The sequence below is a fragment of the Budorcas taxicolor genome, chromosome 21 (assembly GCF_023091745.1).
Source record: "Budorcas taxicolor isolate Tak-1 chromosome 21, Takin1.1, whole genome shotgun sequence".
NCBI lineage: Eukaryota > Metazoa > Chordata > Mammalia > Artiodactyla > Bovidae > Budorcas > Budorcas taxicolor.
Window position 1 is genome coordinate 30,065,783 of NC_068930.1, and position 16,348 is coordinate 30,082,130.

General features: G+C 48.3%; 1 protein-coding gene across 3 annotated transcripts in view; it reads left to right on the top strand.

Annotated features, from left to right (window-relative positions):
• Positions 1-9,276: 9,276 nt before the first annotated feature.
• Positions 9,277-16,348, top strand: part of FAH (fumarylacetoacetate hydrolase) — a 32,490-nt gene continuing 25,418 nt past the window's right edge. For 2 of the 3 annotated variants that reach the window (XM_052659573.1, XM_052659575.1), the window contains exons 1-4: positions 9,277-9,446; positions 13,190-13,300; positions 14,977-15,098; positions 15,614-15,663. In XM_052659573.1, coding sequence (XP_052515533.1) covers positions 9,366-9,446; positions 13,190-13,300; positions 14,977-15,098; positions 15,614-15,663 — 364 coding nt within the window. In that variant the 5' untranslated portion in view covers positions 9,277-9,365. Of the gene's footprint in view, positions 9,447-9,746; positions 9,850-13,189; positions 13,301-14,976; positions 15,099-15,613; positions 15,664-16,348 lie in introns of those variants that run through there. The other variant, XM_052659574.1, reaches the window with a different exon arrangement.

A 16,348-nucleotide genomic window follows, 5' to 3' on the forward strand; every position in this document is an offset into this window, starting at 1 on the left:
TTAAATGCAAAACACAAACTTTAATTCTCAAAAAAACATGATTACTGCTTCGACCTTGGATATAGAAGGACTGTTTAAGACACAAAGCATTGACTGCAAGAGTTACTAATGAATTTGTCTATTAAAATGAGGCATTTAAAACCAAAAATACCATATGGTAAAACCATCAAAGAAAGTGAAAGCCAAGTTACAAACCAGGAAAAGTTAAAATGCAAATCAAGACCACAATAAGATACTATTTTATACCCATTCAGCTAGCAAAGCTTTAAAAGTGTTTGGCAGTATCTAGTGTTTGAAGGGTTGCTGACATTAACCAAAAGTGTGGTTCAGTCCTTAGGACGGTTTGGAAACTAGTACCTTTTAAAATTGGACTTTTAAACATCCTATAATCCACAAATTTTACTTCTCAAAGTGTGTGCCCCAGAAAAACTTGCATATAGAGAACAGTACACATGTATAGCAATTTTCAAAGCCTTGTTTACAGAAAGCAAAAATCCAGAAACCGCTCAGTTCCCCTTTGAAGAACGGATAAAATGTGACATATTCTTAAAATGGAGTATAAATAGTGATCAAAACTAGTGGGCCCTAGAGACAACAATATAGAAATACCCGAAGTCCACAGTCTTGATTACAAAGATTTTTAAGTGACCACATGTTAAAGTTGGGAGTCTGGGTGATGTTTTTTTTTTTGATGTTTTTCCCACATACACAATTTACTCCTTAAAATTTTATTTAGGAAAAAGCCCCAGATACTTAAATTCAAAAGAGGTCATCATTTTTAAAGATTATTATACAAATTGATTAATTGAGACTTTAGTTCTAAGTAACTCAGCTTACTAGTATGCCCACCATTTCTAATGTAGCCTGTTGTCTAATGTTTGATGTTTTTTTAAATGAAACACCAAAACCAGGATTCATGGAAATAAAAAAATGAGTAAGTTGAACTTCAAAGTTAAAAATTTCTCTGCAAAAGGCATTGCCAAGAGAACAGAAAGACAAGCCACAGACTGGGAGAAAATATTAGCAAAACACAGTGACAAAAGTCTTACCCTAAATAAAAAATAACTGTAAGAAAACAAACCCAGTTAAAAAATGGTCAGAATATCTAGACATCTCATCAAAGAAGATACACAGATGGCAAATAAAACTAAAAGGTGGTCAATATGTCATTGGAGAATAGCAAATTAAAGTGAGATGACACTAATACCTATAAGAATAGCTAAAATCCAAAAGACAACACCAAATGCTATCGAGGATGTGGAGCAACAGGAATTTGAGTTCATTGATGATGGGAACGCAACATAGGACAGAAGGAAGAAGTTGGGGAGTCTCTTAAATTTAACCATAGTCTTAAGGACAAGCAGTTAGTTGTATTCCTAGGTATCTGTCCAAATGAATTAAAGACGATGTCCACACCAAAACCTGCACCCAAATGTTTTTAGCAGCTTTATATATCCATAATTGCCAAAAATTAGCCAAGATGTCCTTCATAGGTACCGATAAACGGTGGTACATCTGTATAATCAAATGGTATTTAGCAATAAGAAAAAAATGAGCCATCAAGGCACAAGAAGACATGAAGGAACCTTATATATTGCTCGGTGAAGCAGTCCAAAAAGACTCGCTAATAGATGACATTCTGGAAAAGGCAAAACTATAGTCAAGAGGTGGTCTGTGTTTAGGTAGAAAAAGGGATGAAAAGGTGAAGCACGGGGTTTTAAGGCAGGGAAACAGCTTCCATGACACTGTAATGGTGGATACCTAACTATGCATCTGTCCAAACTTGTAGAATCCTACAACACAAAAAGCAAAAACCCTGGGACTTCCCTGGCGGTCAGGGGTTTAGACCACCTTCCAACGCAGAGGGTGCAGGTTTGATTCCTGGTCAGGGAGCTAATCCCACGGTGCCTCCAGGCCTAAAAACCAAAACAAATCAGAAGTAATATTGTAACAAATGCAATAAAGACTTTTAAAAATGGTCCAGTTGAAAAAAGGCCAACTCAGCTGGCATATGTTTAAAAAACAATGAAAAATAGCTTTGAGGTGGTATTCCATTAAAACATGGATGAACAGTACCTGCAACAAAAAGCAGGCTAAAGACAAAAAAAAGGGGGGGGAGGGGCAGGAAAGAAGAAAATTTGCAGAAAACCCAGCCCTTGTTGAGCTGGTTCATTTAGCTCTGTTCAGAATAGTCGAGAAAAAGAGGGAACTATGATAAAAGACAAAGCACTTCAATGAAGCAAATGTCTTTTCTTCTTAAGGCTCAAGCTCAGAAGTGCTTATAGTACATACTTTAGAGGGCACACTGTGTTTGTCGGGCTTCCCAGGTGGCGCTAGTGGTAAAGAATCCACCTGCTGATGCAGGAGATGCAAGAGACCTGGAGAAGGAAATGGCAACCCACTCCAGTATTCTTGCATGGAAACCCGTGGACAGGATCCTGGTGGGCTACAGTCCATGGGATCCCAAAGAGTCGGACACAGCTGAGCAGAGCAGCACATGTTTTCAAGGGCACACTGTGTATTTGGTGTGTATACCATACACTTTAACATCAGAAGGATATATATTGTGCCAACGCGAGTGACATTCGGTTCTCTGCAAGGAGTTCAACATTTAGAGGACCTTGGAGATGAGCTCAGGTAATTCATGTGCAAGTGGAGTTTGTAGGGTGGGCAGAAGGGGAATGGATGGACTCCTGAGTGTTGCCCAAAAAGGCTACTCCCCTGCTCCCAGTGCAGTCAGCTCTACATCCTAGGAATCTGAATGGCAGGGGCCAGCCTCTGGCAAGACTTTCTCTCTCTGTATTCAGAAAGCTCTCCAGTTCTCAGTCCGGGGCAGCTGCTGGAGTCTCCTGTGCCGCATTTTCGCGTCCGAGGGAGGCACTGAGCTTAGTGCTACAGAGGCTCAAACCAGCCCGTCATGACGGAGGTCCCAGACTCGCCTCCAGTCCTGAAAGCATCCAGACCCTGCCACCCAGGAATTTACACTCCAGTAGCAGAGTAGGAAAAGGAAAACATTTTGTGCGTGCAGATCTCCATAGCTCCAGTACTACAACAGTCTCAAGCACTACAGTTTCTTCAGCCGATGAAAATAATAACGAAGCTGATTTGGCCACAAGGAAAAGTGTTCAGGAGAAAAGTCTAAGGAAAGACTGAAAATTGGCCTTTCTGTAAAGATGGAAAAAATCATGCACATACAAATAGAATGAGCAAATAACATGAAAACTGCAGGATGGCAGGATTACAGGCAGCATTTTTTTCCTTAAAATTCTTTTTTATGATTGTACATGCTCAACACACTCCCTCCCAGAAGAGGAGAAAGAAAATATAGTGTACTTGCAAGTTATTTACTTCAACTTTTTTTCCAAATGGAGAACAGCTTTGGTACCTTTCAGACACTATATATAATTAGTGGGTTGGCAAGTCTATTTTAAAACTATGAAATCTTACTCTCCCTACAGCCATCTCACGCCCACACCCTTTCTCACACACGCATCAGCCCCATGCCCTTCCCCCAAAAGGTTGATTTTCTCTCTACGTGGCTTTTATCAGAGAAGGAAACGGCAATCCACTCCAGTATTCTTGCCTGGAGAATCTCATGGACAGAGGAGCCTGGCGGACTATAGTCCATGGGGTCACGAAGAGTCAAACACAACTGAAGCTTTGTAATCTAGGCTTTCACTAGCTTGTGTGTTCAGTGGAAGTTCCTGGCCCATCACTCACACAGCACACGCTCAGTAAATAAGGAAGCAGTTGTGCACTATTCCCAGTGCCTGGATGAGGTGGGGGTGCTCATTGGTTATTGATTAATTGCCATTCAACAGTTTCGTATTATTTACTTAAGTATTAATGGAGGACCTATTCTGTGCCAGGCATTTTTGCTGGGCATTAACAAAGCTACAGAAAGAGTAGGATAGTTCCTGTCTCTAAGGGGAGAGACCAGGCCAGTACGGAACAAGCAAATAGTTCACTGTGTGTGCTTCGTCACGTAGTCGTGTCCAACTCTTGGCCACTCTATGGACTATAGCCCACAAAGCTCCTCTGTCCATGGGATTCTCCAGGCAAGGCTACTGGCGTGGGTTGCCATGCCTTCCTCCAGGGAATTGTCCCAACACAGGGATCTAACCCAAGTCTCCTGTGTCTCTTGCATTGGCAGGCGGAATCTTTACCACTGAGCCATCCTAGGAAGCCCAAAGAGTTCATTGCCTTGCAGCTAGAGTCACTAGAATTCGGTAGGTATTAGGTGGTACCTGGAAGGGGAACCAAAAATAAAGAGTCTGGCTGCTCCTCACTCAAAAGCCAGTGAAGATGCCAGGTTGGTGGAAAGGAAAGTTTGCTTTATTTTGGATGCCAGCAGGGAGTGGGGTGGGGTAGGCAGATTCCTGTCCAAAGGCTGGCTCCCCGCCACAGACCATCAGTGGGCAGGGCCTCTTATAGACTGAGGGAGGGGGCTCCATGCAGAAATAACACAGTCAGCTCCGCAGTCATCTTCAAATCGGTCATGGGTGGTCTGACCAGAGTCATCTTGATTGTTTTAGGTACAGTTATTTCATTTCCAGGGTCGATTTGTTTCCATTTCTTTGAGGCCAATTCTTGGAAGTGTGTGGCAGCTTATGCCATGCCTACAGTCTGATCATCGTGCAGCTAACTTCTTCCACCTGGTACCAGTTTCAGCATCTATCAGTACAAGAGAGCTCACACGATATGGCTCAGAATATTATCTGTAGCCCTTGAGAAGGAAGGAAAGGTCCTTGACTTTGCCTACTGATTAAACAGTTATTGTTTTGTCCTATTTGACTCCTTTTCTTTGCTTCTGCATTTTCTCACTTCTCTGATTAAACTGACTCTTTGGCTAAGAGAGAAAAGGCAGGCTGCGGACAGGGGAGTGGAGGGGAAGAGGCCTTCTGCTCCGTTACTCCATTGCAGAAGGCCTCTGACAAAGCCACAGAGCAGAGCTGGGACCCTTTCCTCTTTCTTTTCCCTCTTTCTGGAACCTGTGGAGAGGTTCCAGATCCAGAGCCCTGTGCCAGGGTCCTCTCAGAACTGACCGACCCCCATAGCATTTGTTGCCATGAGCCCCCCTGACCTAAACCAACCAGCTCCGTGACTCCAAATTAGGTAAAATACCCACTATATAGGGTTTCCCCAGTGGCTCAGTAGTAAAGAATCTGCCTGCAGTGCAGGAACCACAGGAGACATGGGTTCAATCCCTGATTGGGAAGATCCCCTGTAGGAGGGCATGGTAACCCATGCCAGTATTCTTGCCTGGAGAATCCGCATGGGCAGAGGAACCTGGCAGGTTACAGTCCATAGGGTCTCAAAGAGTCAGACACACTGAAGTGACTTGGCACGCACGCACACCCCCACGCTATAGCATCCTAACCAATCACCTACTTAATGCCACCCTCCCAGCAGGAATTTTCTTCATCTTGAGGCTATAAAAATTGGTTGCTAGCCCATGAAAAGCGTCAGCTCTCCCTTGAGCCTGCCCGCTGTTCCAACAGGGCCTCTACTGTAATAAACTGTTCTCCTCTCATTCCACCTTATGTCTGAAAATTCTTTTCCAGCCTGCACAGGGACCACGACAGAAAATGAGTCGACCACCTACCATTGCCAGAGACTGCCCTTCATTCCTTCTTTCCCAGGCAGACTTAACCAAAACCAAGGTCCAGCCTTGGCAGAGGTACTCAGAACAGGAGATGAGAACCAAGAAGAGGCTGAGGCAGACTGAGCCTCTTACAGGGTAATCACTGGTCAGCCTCAATCATCGCTGGGCCTAGGGAAGGGGGTCAGCAGCTAGCCCCTCTTGTAACGTCCCCTCATCCCAGGCCTTCTGATTCCAGGCCATCTTATCTCACATATTCCCACCAACCCAGCCCCTCCTCCTTCCAAGCCAACCTGCAGGACAGCCTTCCTAACTCTGAAAATAATTTTTAAAAATTGAAGTATAGTTATATACAATATGTTATAAGTGATATAATGATACAATTTTAAAGCTTATATTCCATTTATAGTTATTATAAAATATTGGCTACATTCCCCATCTAACTGCAGAGTTTACCCTTGCCTGACTGCTGACTGCTTTTTAACTGTGCTAGGATCTGACAGCATCCTGGATGGTTAAGTGTGCCCGAACATTTTTTTGTGTACCTTTTGGCCATCTATATGTCTTCTTTGCAGAAGTGTCTATTTAGGTCTTCTGCGCATTTGTGGATTGGTTCGTTTGGGTTTTTTGATATTGAGTTTCATGACCTGTTTGTAAAACAGATAGCTAGCGGGAAGCTGCTGTATAGCACAGGGGGCTCAGTTCAATGCTCTGTGATGACGTAGAGGGGTGGGATGGGGGCGTGGGAGGGAGGCTCAAGAAGGACGGGATATGCGTATGCATACAGCTCAAACATGAATTTGAGCAAAGTCCGGGAGATTAGTGAAGGACAGCGTGGCAGGCTGCTGTCGAGGGGATCGCAGAGAGTCGGTGGACTGAGCAACTGAACAATAGCTGATTTGCTTTCCTTGTGCAGCAGAAGCCAAGGCAACATTGTAAAGCAACTAAACCCCAATTTTAAAAAAGTGTGTCTGAAGCGCCCACACAGATAACCTTCTCCTGCTGTGTTCTCAGAGCCCTGGATGTAACTTTGTTTCTGAAAACTTCTAGCTGACCAGACAAGAGTGATGACAAACAAAACCTTGAACTCTCCCTAACATTCTTTTCCTCCCTCCCTCCTCTCCCCTTTCCCTCCTTCCCCTTCCCTTTGATCCCCTCCCAGCTTCCCTCTTTACCTGTCACTCACAATTTTAGTACTTGATTTTAACAGCAAGATACGTGGTACGCACATTACTGCTGATCTTATTCAAATGGCAGCATTGTTTTAGAGGTGAGGACAGAGGCAGGAAGACAGGGAAGAACTGCTGGGGGATTTGGAACTGGCTGTTGACAAATGCATGCTTCAATAATGAAGATAATTGAATGATTTAGGGAGATGGACAGTGGATGACAGGAGATATAGGGCAAGATGTTGTGGGAAAAGGAGGTGCAACTTCTTATTTACTTTCTGATCTTTCTATTATTCATTATGAAATGATTTTGAAGGGAAAGGGTTATATTTACAAACCTGAGGATGATTCTTCAATCTTTAAAATGCTGTTTTAAAATAATTTCTAGGGGACTTCCCTGGTGGCCCAGTGGCTAAAACTCTGCACTCCCGAAGCAGAGGGCCCAGGTTTGATCCCTGGTAGTAGAACTAGATCCCACATGCTGGAACTAAGAGTTCGAATGCTACAACTAAAGATTCCACGTGCCACAGCTAACACCTGGCACAGCCAAATAAATAAATACTAAATAAATTGTTTTCAAATAATAATTTGTAGGATTTTGGCTTAAATTTGTTTTCAAATGTATTCAGTCAGCTCTGCTTGCATATCAATTAATTCATTAACTTTTGCCTCTAATGTTGTGAGAATTGCCAAGCAAATTAATCAAAAGCCAGTGTTTCAAATACTGGTTTGTGTGTTGATATGTATTGTGCAGCCTATACTTTAATAATTTTAACTCACCCAAAAAATACTTTGTGAAGTTTGTGAGAAATTTGCATTCCTATTGTAAACATCAGTGCTGACCACTTTACCTTAACAGCTGTATTCTCTCCTTTTTTGATTGTCTTCTAAAGAAGAAAAGCGAAACTCAGATACTAAGAAATGGTTACCTTTCTGGTTGGATGTCCCTTGGGAGGAAGAAGTAGTTAATTGATAACCAAGTCTGTGCCAGGCATTATTTGACTGTCACAGAAATCCAATCTCTTTTTGGAGAAAACTCTTGAGAGTCCCTTGGACAACAAGGAGATCAATCCAGTCAATCCTAAAGGAAATCAACCCTGAATATGCATTGGAAGGACTGATGCTGAAGGTGAAGCTCTAATACCTTGACCATCTGATGCAAAGAATCAATTCATTGGAAATGACCATAATGTTGGGAAAGACTGAAGGCAGGAGGAGAAGGGAGCGATGGAGGATGAGATGGTTGGATGGCATCACCAACTCAATGGACAGGAGTTTGAGCAAACTCTGGGAGATAGTGAAGGATAGGGAAGCTTGGTGTGCTGCAGAGTCAGACAGGACTGAGCAACTGAACAGTTCTTTAACAGATGATTGGAGAGGGTACTCTCAGAGGTGGCTCTCAAATCTTCATCCTTTCCAGAACTGGAAAGAGTATTACCATGTAAATTTGTTCTTCTCTCCCTCCCTCCCTTCTTTTTTCCTCCCTCATTCCCTTTCCTTCTCTTCCTTTTCTTTCTGTATTTTTCCCCTTCAGTCTCTCTTTTCAACCTTTACACACAAACAGGTAGAGCTACTGTATGCCAGAAGCTCCACAGGTGCGCCACGATTCATTCAGTTCTGTCAACTCTGTGAAATAGGAACCATTATCAACCTCATTCAGAGAAGAGAGCTGAGACAGAAAGGGGTTCAGTAACTTGCCCAAGGTCAAACAGCTTATCAATGTCATTTAAACACTGGAATGTGAAATAAACAGGTGACATATTTTCTAGAATATTAAATTTCATTAGTTTAGGCCTTCCAAACAGGCATGCCTGTTCCTTTCACCGATAAAGTGGAAATGCCATAGCTGACAGATGAGCATAGCTGACGAAGGCAGAAAAGATGCGACTGGAAACATAGCTCCAGCCCCGGAAGCGCCGTCTGGCTGCTGTGACCAGGACACCCGACTAGGCTCGTGCTGAGCTCGTGCTGAGCTCGTGCTGAGCTGAAGATCGGGCCATGCAGCAGGGGGCGGGGCGGGGTGGGGTGGGGTGCGGGGTGGGGGGTGCGGGATGAGGCTGAAGTCACCCGGGGCAGAGCCTTAAATGCCAAGATGGGTGTTGCTCTTGGTAGGAACAAGGGCCCTGCCCCCGGCAGCTGGACCGAGGTCGGAGGGCCCTCAAAGCGGAGGCTGGGCTGCGCAGAGGCAAGCTGTAGTGGGAGGGACAGGATGGATATTGCGGGGCTGGAATTTGCTGAGGAACAGGCCTCGTGGAGGGGCGGGGCCCCAGGGGAGGCGGGGCTCGAGAAGGGGCGGTCTTGTGGTGGGCGGGGCCCCGGGAGGGGCGTTCTCTTGGTGGGCGGGGCCCGGAAAGGCGCGGTCCCTTAGTGGGCGGGGGCCCGTGAGGGACGTCTCTTGTGGGAGGGGCTCTTGGAGGGGCGGGGCCCTCGAAAGGGGCGGGCCGGGCCCTGCTATGTCACCGGGTCAGCTCTGGCGAGAGGCGGGGGGTCTCAGGGGGCGGAGTCCGCAGGGGGCGTGGCCCTGCCCGCCCTTCTCGGCGAGTCCTGTCCCGCAGGCCGCGCGCACCCTGTCTCCCTGTTCCGTGCTCGCCAGCATGTCCTTCGTCCCGGTGGCCGAGGATTCTGACTTCCCCATCCACAACCTGCCCTACGGCGTCTTCTCCACCCGAGGCAACGTGAGCTGCTGCGCTCGCTTCCGGGCGCGGGGAGGGAGGGCGTCCCCTCCGCTCGGGACCCCCACCCTCCTGCCCTGCCCCTGGCCTCAGTCCAGCCTTGCCCCCTCTTGCCGGCACCCGACCAAGCTGGATGTGGGGCCCGTCGTTTCCCGGCTCGTCGTCCCTGGCGAAGACCCCCGGGATCGCTGGGGTGCCATGAGCGGTGCCTCTCCTCCTGGGAGTGCGATGGGAGGGGGCTGGAGGCTGGGGCTGATCGCCGAGGGTGAATGTTGGTTCGGATTCCTCCTGCTGTTGGTTCAGATCCCTCCTGGTAGCTTTCCAGATGTGAGCTGAAACCGGCAGCCTGTTTCTGCACATTTGCAAGAAAATTAAATGCAGAATGAAGCATGGCTCTCCCTCTCAGGCAAGCAGGGCAAGTTATATTAAATATTATTATTACAGAGAAGTTGAAGCGCAGTCATACTGCCTACTCCGAAGTCATTTCGCTTTGTTTTCTTCCCTGGAGACACCACATTATGGCCGGTTGTTCATCCTCCATGTTAGCCCCTAACCCTAGAAATATTCATTGACCCGGTATATTTAGTAACTCAGAGGGATGAATTCATTCACATCAGAGCCCTGGGATCCAAGAGGTTAATTTCTTTTTCTCCAGCTGGCCTTCTTTCAGCTTCTTGGGCTCCCTGGCATTCCCTGCTGATCAAAAGAAGCCCTTTGTGGGTAGGGAAATGAAATTTCACTTAGTGTAGTCTGATGGGCAGAAAGAAATCTTGAAAACTGTGGGGTTTATCATCAAATATATAAAAATTTCCGTGGGTGGGGAAAGCAGATTCCCTTGGATTTATTCATGGCATTTTTGACTTAGCTTTCTGCTCCTAGCTCTCTTGATTAGCTCTGAGAAGCCTCGAACTCCCAAACCTGCTTGCACCCAACAGTGTTCAGGAACCATTTGCTAAACAGAGCCTGTGGCAGTTAGCACCTTCTGGAAAGTGGTTTCCCACCCCCATGACTGATCCTTGTCCCCATGTGCAGCGAATGCTTGGATCTAGAAGAGTCAGCATGTGGTTTCACAACTGCCAAGCCTGACTAGATGTCGCAAGGATGCCAAAGGTTAAGTCCCCTAAAGGGCCTGAGGCATGTTAAACCTTAACCTATGTTGGCCAAGCACACTCTGCTGGCCAGCCTTCCCTCTGCACTCCTCTGACATTCTGCTCTCAGCCAAGGGTCTGCACTTCTCAGGGTGCAAATCTGGAGGCCAAATCGCTTGGGTAGAAGCCTTTGCAAGAGGCAGGGGACGTGCTCTGACTTGCTATCCCAGAGAACTCTAGAATGAATGCTCCTTAGAGTGTGGCCAGTGGCTTGCAGACTCCATACCCCAGCTGTTTTCATATTAGACTATGCAAGGACAGCCACTGTACAGAGGTTCACTGCTTCTGAAAAGAATGCTGAGGGTTGTGAGTTGGCTCCCTTGGCATTCCAGAAGGCTGAGGCCCTTCAAGTGGAACTGGCTGTGTCGACGCTCTAGCTGCAGGCGCTGGACATTCCAGAGGTGGTGACCACCTCTTCAGACTGGTCAGGTCGCCAAGGCAGAGTCCTCCTTCTCCTCTATGCCAGAGGCCAACCATGCATCATTTGGGTGGAACAGTAGTGAACAAGGGTTCCCACGTGGCGCTAGTGGTAAAGAACCCGCCTGCCAATGCAGGAGATGTAAGAGGCGTGGGTTTGATCCCTGGGTTGGGGAGATCCTCTGGAGGAGGAAATGGCAGCCCACTCCAGTATTCTTGACATATGTACACTACTAGTGGAAAGCTGTTTTATAGCTTAGGAAGCTCAGCTTGGTGTTCTGTGATGACTTAGAGGGGTGGGATGGAGATATATGTACAAACAGCTGATTCACTTCGCTGTATAGCAGAAGCTAAACAACATTGTAGAGCAAGTATACTGCCATAAAAAAAAGAGAAGTTCCAACAATTAATGGAGGGACTCGCTATCTTGAGTCCTAGGGTCAGTGCTGGGACATATGGGCCGCGTCTCACCTTTACTTGGAGCTGAGGAAGCAGGCAGCCACCCTTATGATTAGGTCTTGGCTGCTCCTAGTGGCCTCAGATCCCTTCTTCCTCCAGCAGAGTGTGAGTGCCAGGGTCAGAGAAATGGCTCAAGGGTCTATCTACAGGTCCCCTTAGGGGGCATCCCCCAGGGTCCAGGTGGCCCAGCTCATTGTTCAGGGAGCCTGAGGCCCAGGGAGCTAGCAATGGAGCTGGAAATGAGGCACTCGGTTCTCCAGGCAGCCTCTTCCCTGTTGGCCTGGAGCCTCAGGGCCAGGTAAGGATGTGGCTCTGGTCTACACCTGTCCCAGGGGCTGACGTGCTTGGAGAGGTAACCATCTTTTCTTAGTCCTTGAAAATGAGCAGCCAGTAGAGATAAAGCCAGCTGTTAGCCCAACCTCTTAAACTCACTGGACCTGAGGTGGCAAAGCTGATAGTTCAGGAGAACTGGAAGCTCAACTCAGGACGAGCCCAGCTGGTTGAGTCTGTAGACATGCTCTCAGGTTCCTTCTTTGTTTGTTTGTTTTTTTTAAAGCTTCACCAAGAGTCAAACACTTTCTATTTATTTATTTGGCTGTGCCGGATCTTAGTTGTGGCTTGTGGGATCTTCATTGTGTCATATGAGGTATTTAGTTGCTGCACACTGGCATGTGGGCTCAGTATTCGTGGCATGTGGGTTTAGATGCTCCTTGGCATGCGGGATCCTAGTTCCCTGTCTAGGGATCAAACCTATGTCCCCTGCATTGCAAGGCAGATTCTTAACGACTGGACCACCAGGGAAGTCCCTCTTGGATTCCTCGTTGATAAACCAAGTTCAGCGCTGTGGGGACAAAGGCCAGGCTTTGCCAAACACTCGAGACATCTTCATACTCAGGCTTGAAGCCTGAATCTGATGGTGCAGAAAGGAACTTCCCTCGAATGTTCTGAACAGTCTGGCTTCCTGCTCCCTCGTGACCTGAACTCTGCTCTGATTGAGCCATAACAGAGTACATTAGTCCAAGTCCCTGACCTTCCTCTGTGCCTGGGACACTCTCTGCTCTGCTGTGCAGAGGAGTTGCCCTAAGAGAAGGCCTAGGTTTAACCTAAGAAATAAAACAGTTGTCTGGTGAGGTGGTGAGCTGTCTGTCACCAGAGGCATTTAAGTGACACCTGAGAAACTTTGTTGGGGACTTTGCCTGGATAAGGGTCTTGGATTATGCAGGAAACAGATTCTTTCCTCTTTGTGTCCTCGAGGCAGAGATGGTGCCAGGCTCTGCCCAGACAGAGATGACAAGGTCAATTTCAGCCCTCTGAGAGGCACAAGCAGCTGGGGTATGGTGCTAAGGATCTAATTCCTCAGCCCCTCTCCACAGTGTGCATGCACGCATAGTCATTTCAGTTGTGTTGGACTCTTTGCAACCCCTTGGATTGAGCCCCCCAGGTTTCTCTGTCCATAGGATTCTCCAGGCAAGAATACTGGAATGGGTTGCCATGCCCTCATCCAGGGGATCTTCCTGACCTGGCAGTAGAACCTGAATCTCCTGCATCTGCTACACTGCAAGCAGGTTCTTTATCCATTGAGCCACCTGGGAAGCCCTTCCTCTCCACAGAGGCCCATCTATAAAGCAGGGCCCTTGGGCTCTTAGATAGACAGACTTGCTGGGTAAGTGAGCCCAGCCTGGCCAACTGCTCCCAGTGCTGACCATGCCATCTTCCTTCCAGCCAAGACCGAGGATCGGCGTGGCCATTGGGGACCAGATCCTGGACCTCAGTGTCATCAAGCACCTCTTCACTGGGCCGATTCTCTCCCCACACCAGGATGTCTTCAATAAGGTAGAACACTGGGATGTGGCTTGCCCTGGATCTCAGTGGCCATTTGTTGCAAATGCCACTAAGGAAATGGTCTTTACCTTCCATTTCTTTCCTTTTTAAAAATCTATTTAGCTGTGCCAGGTCTTAGATATGGCAGGTAGGATCTTTGTTGCATAATGGGGATCTAGTTCCCTGACCAGAGATCGAATCCAGGCCCCCTGTATTGGGAGTGCACAGTCTTGGACCACCAGAGAAGTCCCTGCCTTGCATTTCTGACAGCGGTGGTGCCTTGCGATCTCAGGGATTTTCCTTGGATAGTCAGTAATTCAGTTGTGTCCAGCTCTTTTCAATCCCATGGACTATAGCTGGCCAGGCTCCTTTGTCCATGGGATTCTCCAGGCAAGAATACTGGAGTGGGTTGCCATGCCCTCCTCCAGGGGATCTTCCTGGCCCAGGGATCAAACCTGGGTGTCCTGCGTTGCAGGTAGACTCCTTGGATAAGTTTGAGGTTGTTATGAGATGGACAGGTTGTCAGGAGGCAGCCTTGGGACTCTGTAGGGTGAGTTCCGAGGTGAGATGACCGTCAGTCTCTCCACAGGCCTGGGCCCTTCCCAGTTGTCCCTGACATGAAACTCTCCAATCCTCATTTTAAGATGCTTGAGTCTCTGCTTGTTCCAGGCTGGTGCCGGGCCCTCTGAGGGAGGGAGCCAGGAGGTCTGCTCTCTAGGTTTAAATACAGCCTAGGAGGAATGGACAGCTGGCCGCAAGTGCCCTCTGTGTTGCCACCACTGTAGAAGTCAGCCTGAAGGACATGTACATGGTCAATGGATGTGAATGTACTTCCCTGTGAATGGTCAAATGCTTTTTAAAAAAAAAATACTTATTTACTTATTTGCACAGGTCTTAGTTGCATCATGGGGTGCCTTTGTTGCTGTTTGTAGAGTCTTTGCAGCATGTGGGATCTATTTCCCTGACCAGGGATCAAACTCAGGCCCTCTGTACTGGAAGTGCAGAATCTTAGCCACTGGAACACCAGGGAAGTCCCTATCTAAGTGCTTTGATGCGCATCCTTCTCCTTCCACGGAAGGAAGGTGATATTTATTGAGTACCTCCCTATGCATCAGGAGTTTTACACATACCTCTCATTCAGTGCTCACAACAACCCTCTGGCATAGGAATGGCATCCTCATTAGATTTGATGAGGGTCTAATTTGAAACAAGACAAATTTTCCCAGGTCACATGGCTGCAAGGATTGGAGCCAGGACTGGAACTCTGGCCTTGAAAATCCACAAGTGCTTTTTAGGCTGCACCTCAGTGGCTTGGAAACCTCTTCTTAGCTTACGTGAAGGGGGTTGGTGCAAGACTCCTGCAGACTGAAGGCCTCCGCTGGAGGAACGAGCCATTTTCATTGCAGGCTGGGCCAAGCTTAACGGGGCAGCCATCCCAGAAGGCAGCTCTTGGGGTTGGCCAATTGCCTATAAGGCCATGTGGGGATGAAACCCCAATAGGAACAATGACACATCTCCACTTGATGAATAAATGATGGAACTAAGAACTAAAGTCCTGAGGGTTTGAACTGGAAATAAGTGACAGGGGCCCCAGAGAGCTGCTAGGCTGGCTCCTGTCAACAGGAGGGGTAGTGCAAGGGGCTTTCCCACCGGTGTTCTCCTTTTCTTCTTCCCTATCTTGGTCCTAGCCAACTCTCAACAGCTTCATGGGCCTGGGTCAGGCTGCCTGGAAGGAGGCGAGAGCATTCTTGCAGAACCTGCTGTCTGCCAGCCAAGCCAGGCTCAGAGATGACGTGGAGCTTCGGCAGCGGTGAGGAGTCGGTGGTCCTTGGTGGGCAGGGACGAGGAGATCTGCCTGGGCAGAGGGGGACAGTGTGGTCATTAGGGAATTCTGAGTCATGGCCCAGCTGCTTTGGCCTCATCTGGCTCCCACCTGGGGTACATTTTGGTGGGAGGGCTCTGGGCCAATGGGAATTACCTCTCTGGCTGGACTGGGGTGTCCAGGCCATGTCTGGCCCCCCGCCCTTGGCCCCCTCCCTTTTCACTCAACTATTCCTCATCAGCATCATTCGCTTGCTTGTCTGGTCTCTAAACTAGAGGTAGTTTGGTTCGTTTCCTAGAGTGGAACACAGAAGCAGGAGGGAGGCCCCTTGCCTTTAGCGGGTGGATGTCCATCCTGGTGAGGCACCAGGCCCACCTGGAAGTGCTCGCTGCAGAGTATGAGCAGGGTTCGGGGAGTGATCCAGGCTGAGTCTGCGGATGGCCAGAGCAGGGACCCTGCTTTGCTGCATGGTTGACCTTGAAGCCCCTTCTTTTGTGTTTCAGTGCCTTCACATCCCAGGCTTCCGCTACGATGTATCTTCCGGCCGCCATTGGTGAGTCTAGTCTCTCTAACAGGATGTGCGTGGAGCAGCCTGCCCAGGGCCCTGTCCCTGCTTCCTGTGGGGAAGGTCACGGAGGAGGGGCTCTGGGGCTGTCAACGCCTCCCCATCAGGGACCCAGGCCCAGCGTTGACCCAGGCTTCTCTAAAATCCAGCACTTTCGCCGAGGGTAGTTGCTCACTGCTTAGATTTGTAGCTGGCTCCCTGGCTCCCTGTGTGTGCAGGAACTCACTCTCCTTTCCCAAAGGGCTGTGGTGGGGGCGCTCAGAGCTCAGTCCATGAGTCAGCAGCTGTCTGCCAGCCAAGGCCGAGAGGCCATAGGAGAGAGGCCGGAGGAGAGAGCCCGGAGGGTCCTGGAGGGCCCCAGGTTGAGCTGTGGGTCGGATGTCTAATTGGAGTTTCAGTCTGGAATTTGCAGCTGTCCAGGGACTTTCCTGGGGGTCCAGTGGCTAGGACTCCATGCTCCCAATGCAGGGGGCCCAGGTTTCATCCCTGATCAGGGAGCTAGGCCCCACAAGCCGTAAGACCAGGCACAGCCTAATAAATTTTATATATATGATGCTGCTGCTGCTGCTGCTGATACTGTCATATCTGACCCTGAGACCCCTTGGGCTGTAGCCCACCAGGCTCCTTTGTCTGTGGAATTATCCAGGCCAGAATACTGGAGTGGGTTGCCAAT